Source organism: Glycine max, chromosome 3, assembly GCF_000004515.6.
Source record: "Glycine max cultivar Williams 82 chromosome 3, Glycine_max_v4.0, whole genome shotgun sequence".
NCBI classification, from domain to species: domain Eukaryota; kingdom Viridiplantae; phylum Streptophyta; class Magnoliopsida; order Fabales; family Fabaceae; genus Glycine; species Glycine max.
Genome location: NC_016090.4, coordinates 42,241,656 through 42,254,167, shown reverse-complemented (window position 1 = coordinate 42,254,167; position 12,512 = coordinate 42,241,656). Strand labels below are relative to the sequence as shown.

The following is a 12,512-nucleotide window of genomic DNA, read 5'->3' as shown; positions in this document are numbered from 1 at the left end:
AAATTCCAAATATAATTATCTTCTTTTGGTCAAAACTTCAATGACAGTTATATTGAGCCAGCAATAAAAATCAAATAAAGTTGTTCCTAAAAATGATAACTTCAAATATTAACATGGAAAGTAATTTTTTTTGTTCTTGAATTATAACTTATATTATGTTATGAAGCACTGTTACCCTTGCACGTGTACGTAGGATTAAATAATTTCTTAAAAAAATCTGATAGGACAAATTAATTAAGTCTAGATACATTTAATTTTGTTAACAGGTCACACAGAACCATATATCCATGGCAAGTTGGGCAAGTTGGCAAGTTGGCAGAGAGAACGCAACCATGATAAGAAGCAAGCAAATTGGTAATAAGACAGGGCCGTAGGGGACTGCGAATGTGAGTCTTCTTCCATTGTCAGCCTCAGACTCAGGGTTTCCACTTTCCGCTCACATGGAAAATCAAAGAGATCCGGTATTTATTTTTTCATTTTAATCCTTTGACTCTTCGGATTCTCCGATGATTTCATTTCACTTTTGCCTCCATTTGATAATCGTTGCCCGCAATTAACCGACCCTCTGTAACGCAAGATCGCATGCATCTTACCTGTTTTACTGATTTGGTTTTCAGCTACTTCCACGTCCTTCAAAGTTCTTACTTTAACTCTTGTTTTTGTGAATTGCAGGTGTAGAAATCTCGTTTCTCAGTCATCTTAATCTCAATGGAATCTATTGTGAGTTTGTTTCTCCATTCTCTCCCCCTTCTATTTTATCCCACCATCAAATTTTACCACTATTAATATGACTTTATGAAGCCTTAAAATTTTTTAAAATAGGCTTTTATGTTTTATTCTTTCATATATTGTCTCCCTAGCTAGATTAATGTTGCATCAAACTGTGAATTGGAGTGCCTCTATTATCAACATTAACCAAGGTTTTCAATTGGCGCTGTTCTGTTGCATTCCTTGATATTGCGGGAAATAGTGGACAAATGCATCCAATGCAGCTACAATTGCAGTCATGAACACCTTAAAAACCTTGATGTTGTAGCTGAAATCGCGGTTGCGAACTGTTTTTTAGAACCTTGGCAATAGTCGATGCCAGAGTGAATCTCTTCCAGATTTCAATTGTTATTACCTTCTAAATGTATGGTGTCGTAGTCTCTCGTGTTTCTGTTATTAGTAATTACATTCTCCTCTTTCATCCAGGGTAAAGAAGAAAAAATTGCTTGTGTGATCGGTGACCGATCAACTAGTGATGTTGTTGTGAGGCTACGCACACAGGAAGGTCGAGATGATTGGCTGTACTGCCATTCAGAGATTCTTGTGAAGAACTGCAAGTATTTTGCTGATCGGTTGTCTGAGAACTGGCCAACATGTCAGATCCTTGATTCCCGCAACTGTGTTGATGTCTATTGCCAGGAGTTGAATTTTGATTACCATGTAAATCTTATACGCCTTCTCTACATTGTCATAGATGGTTCAGTTGATGATTTGTGGCATGGTGTTAGGAATGCCCTTGGCATTCTGCAGGTCGCTGTTGAGCTTGGATGCCCACAAATTATAAATGCCTGTGTGAATTACTTAGAAGCGGTGACATGGGAAGAGGCTGAGGAGGATGAGATATTGAAAATTGTACCTCGAATGGGATTACAGGCAGAGCCTATCCTAGCTAGACTTCAACCAGTTAACCAGTCTGCTATTGTAAACATCTTTGTCTCTGCCCTCCGCTTTGCTACATCATCTCCACCTCCACAACTGAATGATCTTAAGTCTTCGGCACAAGAGCAACTTGAGTACATGCTAACTGAAGATGATGATGCCCCTTTGTTGACAGCTGATGACAACATAAAACTTGAGGTTAAAGAATGTGTAAACAGACTACTTTCCCGGTTTAACGACTCATTAACAGCTTTGTTCTGTGGTTCCACAGAATCACTCTCTGAGGCTGGAAATATTCAGTTGTTTAAATCCTATTTGACTGATTTGTCATGGGCTTGTCAGATATTGAGTAAGTTGGAAATTATGAGGGAGTTTGTTGAGTATTGGTTTGATGCATCGGATAAGATTGTCAAGGTGCTTGAACAAGGAAGTTCTACAACTGAAGTAATTGAGATAAAATTAAGAGCTATTGAGGTGACATCAAAGGTTTTAGAGGCAATTGGGTATGGCACTGTTATATTGCCAACTGCAAAACGCCTTCAGGTCTTGAAAGTGTGGCTTCCATTTGTGAGGGTTACAAAACCATTGATTGATTCTGTCACGATGAATTGTGAGAATGCCATGCTTCTTAAATTAGATGGCGAAATGTGGCAATCCTTAGAATCCACGTTTGTGTCTATCATTCTTGCATTGCCTTCAGGGGATCAAGCAGAGGTTTTAACTGAGTGGCTGGATAATGAGTACATGCAGTATCCAGACTTAACTGAGGCATTTGAAGTGTGGTGTTATAGGTCCAAGGTTTCTAAGAGAAGACTATCATTGCTAGAGGATGAGCATGCCATGACTAACTCATTTTGATGCTTTCACAAATTCTGTTTCTTTATATTAGACTACTAATCCAAGATTTCTACCTTGTCAAGGCATTTGAAGAGATCATCTCTTTTTTGCACATGAATGGAAATTTTTGTAGGAGGCATTTAAAATCTCCATTTCTCATCAATTCAATGTAAATTATGGTGAAGAGTTTGTAAAATGTTGTAGTTTCTAACTATGAACTGTAAAGGATGTATTTTTGAAATAATTGATTACATAGTAAGCAAAATCACGATACTATACTTGTTGGCGTTAATTCTGCTTGGGCATTTCTAGTTACATAGAGATGTAGCTCAAGACGGGTTGGTGTAGTTTGTTAACTCGATAGAACGCATACGTATGAAGTTCTATAGTATTTTTTTAAGAAACAACTCATTTTGACGTTGACTTTTGACAGATAAGGAGAAAAGTGAACTATGCATAAGAAAGAATGATGCTCCTTGGTTCTAGGGACGTAAATGAAGGTAAAAGATAAAATAGAAATTGAGAGTAGTTTGTGAACGTTGAATTCGAGTAATTTCTTGGAAGATTGAAATTTTAAATCTTGGCCACCATGTAACCTGCAAAACAATTTCATATCCCAAATCCTATCGGCTACCTCTTCTGTAAGAGGATAAAACTAAGCTGCAAAGATAGTGAAAAAAATTTACAAGTTCATGTACTCTTAATGGTTGAGTAACATAAATTGACATCATTGATGCACAAATACTCAGTTTCCTCAATTGAAATTCAACACAGAATGATGTTTTGGTTATTTTATCTTCATTTCACAATTTAAATTAGAGTAGTTGTGCGAAAAACAAATTTAATGAAAATATTACTTCCGATTTTAAAAATACTTAGTTTGTGGGTGAGGTGCTCTCCACTGTGTTTCTCAGGTCTCTTTGATAGTAAAGCTTAATTACGGATTAAAAAAAAAAAGCTTAATAACCGATTATACACACAGTTGTGTAACAGTCATTGTAGATTGATAAACTATTATGATGTCATTAAAGGTTGTAACAGGTCATTATTGGATAATTTATGAAGAGAACAATTATGTTATTGAAAGTACGCTAGTTTTTAACCCAAACTGTCCAATATGATAGGCCAATCTTTGGCTATACATATCATAAACCCGAGAGTGCTAACCTTAAGAGGCAGAGGTAATCAAAATATAAGGTCATAGGTAGAGTTGTGATTTTGGACATAAGGCTAACGAGTTACTATTGGCCCTACAAACATTATTTTAGGTCTCTACAAAATTTTTAACTCTTTGAAAAAGATTATTTTATCCTTACGTTTACATACATAATAAAAATATGATTTTGTTGTAATTTTTGTTGAAATACACAATAAAATTGTATTTCTATTTTGTATTTTAAAAACAAAAAATAAATACACAATGAAAACACAATTATGTGATCTTAGTTGAGACATTTTTTTTGTTTTTACGATTCTTTTATTAATTGCAAATGCAAGTTATCTTTTTTAAAGTAATCAAATTAACTGTAATATAACTTACCATTTTTAATAGTACTCAATATCTTTTTTTGATTAAAATTAAATTAATTGGATACAAGTTACCATTTATAAAGATAATCAAATTAATTATTATAAGAATTTCCTTTATTTATTGTAATCAAATTAATTCATGATATTATTTTAATTACAATTAAAAGGAGTAATTTATGACATCCTTAATTTAAATCTAAATAAAAAGTCATTTATGTAACAATTAATTTGATTACTATTAAAAAAAAAGTAATGTGGGTCACCATTAATATAATTTGTATCAAAATTAATTCAAGTAAAAAAGGTAGCCTAATTCTTCAATTAATTTTTCGTGAAAAAATATTAAACAAAAACACATTTTCGTTGTATAAAAATGAGGTGCAAACAAATTACACAATAAAAATGGTTTTTCGTTTTGGATTTTGCACAAGAAAACACATTTTCATTGTGTAAGTTTTTCACAATCCTTTTTTATACAACATAAACATGTTTCCGTTGTTATATCTAGGATAGAAAAAAAAATATAATTGAATTATGATTCCGTTATAATAAAAGAATGCCAAAACTATATAACAAAGGAATCATGATTTCGTTGTATATTTTGTTCAATGAAATCATGATTCCATAGAAAGGATAATTTTAGAAAAAAAATTCCAGCCCCTTGATAGGGGCCAAGAGCAATTTCCATGTGCTAATAGTAATTCCCTAAGGCGGATACACTTGGTCCTCTATAATGACCCTATGTTTTTAGCCCACCTAATGATAGGACCAACAGTTCTCAATCCACATAACTCCCACTTAATATGATGGGTCATCGCTTAAGGAGGGTTATCCCACTAGTCATACCATTTTAAGAATATTTTTTTTAATTATCTAAAAAATATATTTTTCAATTCGACCGTAATAAAAATAATTTGAACTTGGCCTCATCCTAATTAATTTGAACTTGACCTAATCCAGAATATTTTGAACTAGTTTTTAGTTAGAATAAATTCACCTTAGCCTTAGCTAGAATATTTTTAGCTTGGCCTTGACTAAGGGTATTTTCGTCCATCCTGGATTAGGACATTTTTAATCATCTTTGATCGACGCTATTTTTGATTAATCTCTGCTGAGACATTTTAAAATATTTGTTAGTTTTTTTGGTTAACATTATGGAAATAGGTTAATGCTTTCGGAGATCATTTCTTTACGTTTTTGGAAAATGACAAATTTTCAAATAACATTGTCTTACTTTGATGTCAATTGACTAATTTATAGACCAACTCCAAAACTTTTAACATTAATCAATTTTACAATTAATTTACCAATTACAAAATAATCTGACAGTCGCTTTAGGATGTTAAATATAATGTACGGTTGGAATTTTACTAGAGAGATAAAGGAGAGAATTTTAGATGGTATCAAACATACATAAAGTTTGGTCAAAACCAATTTATGTTGTATTCAATGCCTTGTGCATGTTTGTGTTAAATTGACGTGCCAACTATCAGTTATGGTGGGAGATATCAAAATCTTTAGCAACAACTTGAACCTAAGAATTCTCCTGTAAGCCAAAACAGCAATATTAACCAAAAGAATATGGTTTTGATTACATAGCTTTTCCTAATATATTAGCAAAGATCTACTACGACAATTTAACCGATGCTTAAGCTCAAATAATCTGCTTGTTTGATTGAAGTAATATCGCATTAAGCGCCTGATAGATGGCTCATGTATGAATGATGTTATTAAGAGCATATCCAATAGGATTTCTTAAAAATAAGATATGTATTTTATGTCAGAAATAATTTCTTAGTAATAAAAAATAATACTTATCCTATACATAACAACACCATAATTAAATTATAATTGAGTGAAAATAAAAAAATATAAAAGTATAAGTTTTTTAAAGTTTTTTAGAGTTTCTTAACATTAAAACAAAATTATGTATAAATTTCTTACAATGACATAACACTTTCAGAACTATAAAAAATAACTTAAAAAATTTCTATTAAAAATGATCTAAAAAGAAACTTTTAATAGAGTTACCACATAAGTTATATTTACTTGAAAGTTTTTCTTTTTTAGAAGAATATTTACTTGAAAAGGAAAATATCATTTTTGTGTTACCGTAAAGGGTTACTGATTCTTGTTTAGTAATCTTTGTACCAAGTTAATTCAATTCAACCAATCTTTTTTTTTTCTGTGACTAAGTGATATTTATTTACCTTCACACTTGTTAAAAAAGTTTCAAGTAAATAATTAAATTAGTTTTTTAAAATTAATAAATTCAAATGATACTGAACTTGATTCTTATAAACAAGATCTTCATTTAAACTTATAAATGAAAAAAAAATTATTAAAAGAAAAAATCTCATAAAAGATGATTAATCAAATTATCTGACAAAAATTAAACTAGTAAATACTGAATATTCCAGGTTAATATCTTTATTGACAAAAAGAAATAATCTCTAAAAGATTTAGTGTTAATCATATTAATTTTTAAATAATCTAGATTATGCTTGAAGTCTTTAAACGTGTATTGTGAAGATTAATTTCACTAACGAATATATCTCAACATTAATTGTCATTTACTACTAATTTGAACAATTTTGATTACTAATTCTTCAGAGGGAGTATAAGTAAATAGGCTTCGCCCGGCCCAACCAAATCGTGTGAAGAATGGTAATTTCTATCAAGGAAAAACGATTCAAGAGATATGTTTAGTAAACACACATGAGCTTATCTGTACCTCTACCTTCTATTTCATACACTGGCAAATGAGAAGATTTAGTGCTTGTTTCTACTTGTATCAAATATGGCTTCAAAGTTCAAACCTAACTCTTCAGACAAATTTTGCTTTCATTCCTTACGAAAAGAAAAAACTTTCTGTAATAACATTTCACACTCTAATTTCATTTATTACATTTTTCTAGATTATTTTTTTATTTCAAATGTCCAATCATAAAATGGCCTTGGTACTTAAAAAGAAAAAAAAATTAAATCGCAACTGGTTCTGGTTTCTGCAGTAAAAGATATGTAAAACACCACAACATATATTTTCAATCAAAGATATATTGGTATCTTTTACCAAAATAAAATTTATGACAACAATCCATCTATCCCAGCTTCAGAACTTACAAAAATAATATACAACCTCAACCATATACTTTCAAATCCTAAGCTATCTAAGAACTCAAATGGTTCTATGCATGGTATAAACCTATACTAAAGTAAAATTCCTTCTTTCTTTACACTACAATTGTTCGCCACTCCCCGACATAATAGCAGAGGTCTAAGAAGAAATTGTGAGGGACTTGGAAACAGCGAGTAGTAGCAGTGTGCTACCACATTGCTCACCTTTCAATGTCTTATTTAGGTCACAAAGTCTGGCAACAATTGTGCAGCAAACCTCTTTGGGTTTTGCATGCTGATACTCTCATAAGCAGCTGTTGAGTGAGGAGAGGAAGTGCTTATGGCACCAAACTCGTTTGGTTCACCAATGTCCAAGCTTCTTCCCAGTTGAATGTTTTGGTTTGGGAGAAATGTTTGATGAGTTCCTGGTAATGAGTCAAGACCAAGAGTGAGGGAAACACCATTACCTGAAAGCCTTGGTGTAAACTGCTCTGTGTCAAACCTTCCAATATCCCCAATTGGATACTGTCCAAACCCACCATTAAAGTTTGTTTGATTTCCCATGAAAGAGGACTCATTTCTGCCTTGCCTTTCAACCCCAAATTTCATTGAGAGCTGCTCATTGTTTTCATCATTGGGCTTCACATCCATGCTCATTGAAGGGACACTATTTGGGGAATGCATCATCTCATGGTTCCTTGGTTTCTTGGGACTTCCTTGTGTGATCCCATCTAGCTCTGATGACCCCATGAAGCTGAATCCTGATTGGCTTCTCACATTCACACCAAGTGGTGATGTTGATGGCCTAGAAACTGAAACCATAGCAGTGTTCTGGCTCTTAGAAACCTCATGTTTGGAATTGAAACTCTTAGCTTCGGTTTCATTGGAAGGACCTTTGTCTTGTGGGGCTGACATTTTCGAAGCAGAATCTTCATTGCTCTTGCTTGATTTATCCTCAGACCGATTCTGTTCATGATCCTTCATCTCCTCCGTGTACATTTCCTCCACCATTGGCTTCCAAAGCCGAACTCGAGCATTTATAAACCAATTTGAAACCTGTAACACAACAAACATTATTAAGAGGAAGAACCATTCACCAAATGAAAGAGTCAAATACCATTAGTTTAGTTACCTGGCTCCTTGTTAACCCTGTTTGTTTTGCAAGCATGTGCTTGTCCGAATCCTTAGGATAACTGAAATCCAAACAAAGTTATTTCAGCACAACATGTATTATCTTTGAATTAAATTAACAGTAAACATTTAAAATGTTGTAAACTTTTTCCATAATTACTTACAAGAGAATAAAATAAAAAGAGAGAACTTTTATAAATGTAAGTGTGCTTACGGGTGGAGGAAGTGTTCGAAGAGCCAAGCACGAAGAACAGAAACGGATCTTTCAGGCAATCCTCTCTGGGGTCTCCAAGCATTGTGCTGGATCATTCCCAATTGTTGGAGAGCTCGCTGTTGCCGAAGATGATGGTCAACATATTTGAGCCTCGAACCTTCCATTTTACCTCCAAAGCAATCTTCTTCTCCTAAGCTCTTATTCGCAGTGCGAACCTGCCCTGCAATTGCATCTTTCAAGCACCGAAACTGCTTCGAGATTGTTTGCAATGCAAGGGCAGTGTAAGTCCTTGCTGAACCAATCCCCGCAGCTTGCTCAAATGATGAACCCACTATCTCCATCTGCTGGTGGTACTGCCTGTACCTTTGCTCCACCTTCAAGAAAGAAAAAAAAAACTACATCAATAAACTTTCTATTAATTCAACTATCACAAATATTTTATTAACTGCAATCAACCACAACCATGCAATTTAAGACCATTAGCCGCCATTCATAATCTTTCAAAATTTACATTCACTAATCATTAGATTAGATTGTTTTTGTTATCGTTTTTCAGAAACAAATCATGTTTGAGGACACAGTATCAGATAATAAATACGAACTAATCCATTTTGTTAAACCCAACTCGATTCATTAGTCAATAGATAAGATGAAGCTATAATATGTGCTCCAGCACATGTAGCAGCAATACCAATATTAAAAGCCAAAAACAATACTACTATAATAGTATGTTTGAAAATTCGTTGAGAAGTAAGAAATTACTTGAGAAATATGAAAGTTATAACTTACTATTTGCTTCTGAGTAAAAACATGGAACCAAACACACTGCAATTAAAGTGAACAACACATACCTCATCAAGCATGCCAATTAGTTTGGCTTTCTTCATTTGAATTTCTTGTCTTTCTGCAGTTGATAGCTCAGAGCTGCGCTTTCCGTTCCCTTCCCCACCAACTGAACCATCTCCACTACCTGCTGCGGAAGATTCTCCAACTACCTTGTTCTGCCCCCCTCTTTTTTTCCCCAACTCAGTGCCAATTCCATTGTTAACATTCACAACCTCTTCTAGAAGCTCATGCGCTGCCTTCAAGTACTTTGAGCTCAAAAGCACGCTCTGAATGCCAGAAGCTCCGTTATTGGTAACCCCAGAAGCCGACGACGGCGACCCGCCCGATATGCGCAGGTCGTCGCCGGACATGGCCGGCGCCTGACCCTCCCGGAACGACCCCAACCCCAAAGACAGCCCCTGCTGCGCGCGTGGATTTTCACGCGCCGCCAAGGCGGGGTCGAGCGCGTTCCAGGGATTGTACTGCATGCGCGGCAGGAAGCCATGCAGGGCTGAGACATCGTGGTGCGCGTGCATGGAGTGGTGGTTGAGGTCTTGGGAATTTGGGAGAGGGATTCCAACGAATTGTTGGGTGTGAGATGGCGGCGCGTGGGGGTTAAACGAGTTATTATTTCCTCCAGCAACCGCGGCGGGGTTGAGAAACACGAGGTTTCCGGCGGTTTGTGAGGTTTGCTGCTGCGGCGGCGGCGCGTCGGAGTAGTGGATATAGCCGGGGTTCATGAGGACAAGAGTTTGGAGTCCGTCGGCGCCACCCGATTGGATTTCGGAGTTACCATGATGAAAGTATGTCGCCATCGGGTTTTTTTGGAGTAAAATAGGTTGTTGTTACTTCACTGAAAAGAGAGCACTACTACAACGTTAGTTACGCGAGCCTTTCAAAATTCACATCCAACACATAATAGTAATAGTAATAGTAATACCACAAGTCATCACAACCCTTTGTCCCAAGTCCCAACACAAAACCAAAACAAGCACCTCACAAAAACACACATGTAGTTGTGTTTGTGTCGTACCTTGGATGAATCTTGTAACGATCTGTGGATCAACCCATCAACACACAACTCCCAATAATTGATTCTTGTTAGTTAGCTTCTCTCTCAAAAGTATCCTGAAGAAACAAACAAACAGTGAAGTGCAAAAACCGATGAAGATTATTAAACCTGAATAATAATAATAATAATAATAATTGAGATCATGTTTCACTTGTAGTTCGTAATAATTAAGTTACATCTCAATTTGGTTCGGTTTTGTGCATGGTTTTGCCATCGTGGTGTTTCACGAAGTTTAAGAAAAAATTGAAGGAAATAAAACAAAGGAGATAATATTGCATTATTTATATATGTTAGTTAATGAAATGAAATGATAAGGTAGCTGTAGTATACCTGCAGGTGTACAGTGAGAGAAAAAATTGGGGTGCGCACGTGCTTCATGATCGTTTCTGAACTGCACGGGAAAGAACAAAGAAGAATTTCGTGAACAATGACTAGAAACCTATGAGAGGGAGGGAGAGAGAAAAACAAAGACAAGCACGCACCCGCACAGTTTAGTCTCACCCATGAAAGCAAAATACAGTTATGTGTATAACGAAAACAACATGAAAGGAGAAAGAAATTGATGCATCAAACGCACCTGTCAACGTGCATATGTGATCTATCTATCTATGTTTGAGATTTCATCAGTCGCTTCACACACACAAAGAGGAAAGCTCTCTGTCAGACTCAAAATCCGCTGCAATTCTACCCCAACTGAAAAGGGTAAAAAGGAGTTGAAGAGAGAGATGGTTAAAAAAGACTCCGGAAAAAGATGCCCATCTTTGTTCACTTCATTTCATTATCCACACATTTATGATCATTTTCTTTTAAAAAAAATGTTTTTTTATATGAAATTCTGGGTATGGGGGAATTTTTTTAGAACAATGAAGTTAACATCCCTCAGTGGCTTTTATTATTTTTATTTTTTTTTGAAAAAGAAGTACCTGTGAATAGATCAAAACAGGGGAACTTCTTTTGATTTGACCCTCTCTTTTCAAATCATTTGATGCACAAGCCAAGCACCCTTTGATGAGCAACAAAGAGCTTTTGAAGAGAGAGAGAGAGCAGTTCTGTGCTGAGAAATCTATAAAAATATATAATGAAAATGCAATCAAGGTGTGTCAGAAGATACAAACAGCTGAAAAACGAGGAAACGTCTCCTTCCGCAAAGCTTAATTAATTGTTTGTTTAATAAGAAAAAGAAAAAAATAATCAAAGGAGGATGATGATGGACAAGAAGCGGGTGGAGGGATCCCATTGCTCATTTCTCCATTAAATATCTTCTTGTCGTTTTCACAATTTCCATATCTTTTTCTTATCAACTTATTTGGGAATTTTTTGTGGTTGGATGCCTGAGTTTGAAGATAAAGCAATTAAATTGCTAAGGAACGCAGAACCAACTACCATAACACCAACTTTAATGCTTTCAAAGCTGAAAATATATTTGTCAAAATTATTTTTCCAAAATATTTAAATTAGAGTTGTATTTCCCTGTAAGGATTATCTCTTTATTTTTATTTATTTTTTAATTTGTGCATTATTATCTCTTAAACTTTACCCATTACCCTGCAGTGTGTAAATTTAACAGATTAAAAGTGTAACCGGAAAAAGAGAAAAGGAAAAGAGAGAGTTAAAAAAGCAAGGGGTCCCAATCAAGTGCATGTATGATGTGTCTATGAATCATGAGCCCCTAAATAAGTGGTCCCTCCTTGGCTCTCATGCATCAGACCTATACTAGCAGACATCAGCATATCACAATGATCAATAAAATAAAACAAATATAACACCAGGTCAAGAATTTGCATATATTATTATTTCTACTTGTTTCTTTTGACAATTTTATTCCTTCTCTCATTTTCTTATCCCCATACATGAAATCCTTATGTAATTATCATAATTTCTTTCTCAACAATTTTTTCATGGCAGCCAAAGGATCACTTGACTTTGGTGCGTGAAATTAAAATCAAATAACCATATAGTAGAAAGAAATGGACAAAGAAGGTAATGCACGGACCAATGAATAATTAGTAATAACCCTTTCCAGCTTGTTTGAGGTAACCCCATCATTCGCATGGAAAGACAGAGAATAACCATATTTATTAAAATTCTCATGAAGTGCAACGGCTATTTTCTACATCACAGCCTTTAAAAGTTTTCAAT

The 12,512-nt window shown here is 34.7% G+C and overlaps 2 protein-coding genes across 6 annotated transcripts; one reads left to right on the top strand and one right to left on the bottom strand.

Moving 5' to 3' along the window:
* Positions 1-258: 258 nt before the first annotated feature.
* On the top strand, positions 259-2,749 carry LOC100797958 (BTB/POZ domain-containing protein At3g05675). Its single transcript, XM_003521449.5, has 3 exons — positions 259-461; positions 673-720; positions 1,195-2,749. Exons 2-3 carry the CDS (start codon positions 709-711, stop codon positions 2,503-2,505), a joined length of 1,323 nt encoding a protein of 440 aa, XP_003521497.1. The 5' UTR covers positions 259-461; positions 673-708; the 3' UTR covers positions 2,506-2,749.
* Positions 2,750-7,055: 4,306 nt separating this feature from the next.
* LOC100797418 (BEL1-like homeodomain protein 1) lies at positions 7,056-11,745 on the bottom strand. Of its 5 annotated transcripts, none has more exons than XM_003521448.5 (8): positions 11,297-11,745; positions 10,951-11,066; positions 10,704-10,764; positions 10,335-10,429; positions 9,328-10,154; positions 8,477-8,850; positions 8,264-8,324; positions 7,056-8,187 (listed from the first exon to the last, which is right to left on the bottom strand). In XM_003521448.5, exons 5-8 carry the CDS (start codon positions 10,114-10,116, stop codon positions 7,372-7,374), a joined length of 2,040 nt encoding a protein of 679 aa, XP_003521496.1. In that variant the 5' UTR covers positions 10,117-10,154; positions 10,335-10,429; positions 10,704-10,764; positions 10,951-11,066; positions 11,297-11,745; the 3' UTR covers positions 7,056-7,371. The 5 variants fall into 5 exon arrangements, with proteins under 5 accessions (XP_003521496.1, XP_006577097.1, XP_006577098.1 ...); XM_006577034.4 differs by having other exon boundaries at positions 9,328-10,168; positions 11,297-11,688; XM_006577035.4 differs by having other exon boundaries at positions 10,704-10,812; positions 11,297-11,687.
* Between the last annotated feature and the right edge of the window lie 767 nt (positions 11,746-12,512).

Bases quoted from the DNA above. Each gene is read 5' to 3' on its own strand.
- LOC100797418 (XM_003521448.5), bottom strand. From the start codon at position 10,116: ATGGCGACATACTTTCATCATGGTAACTCCGAAATCCAATCGGGTGGC. The intron at 8,851-9,327 runs GTATGTGTTGTT...TCTTTCTTGAAG, and splicing joins TAATTGGCATGCTTGATGAG to GTGGAGCAAAGGTACAGGCA. The intron at 8,325-8,476 runs GTAAGCACACTT...TTTGGATTTCAG, and splicing joins TTCGAACACTTCCTCCACCC to TTATCCTAAGGATTCGGACA.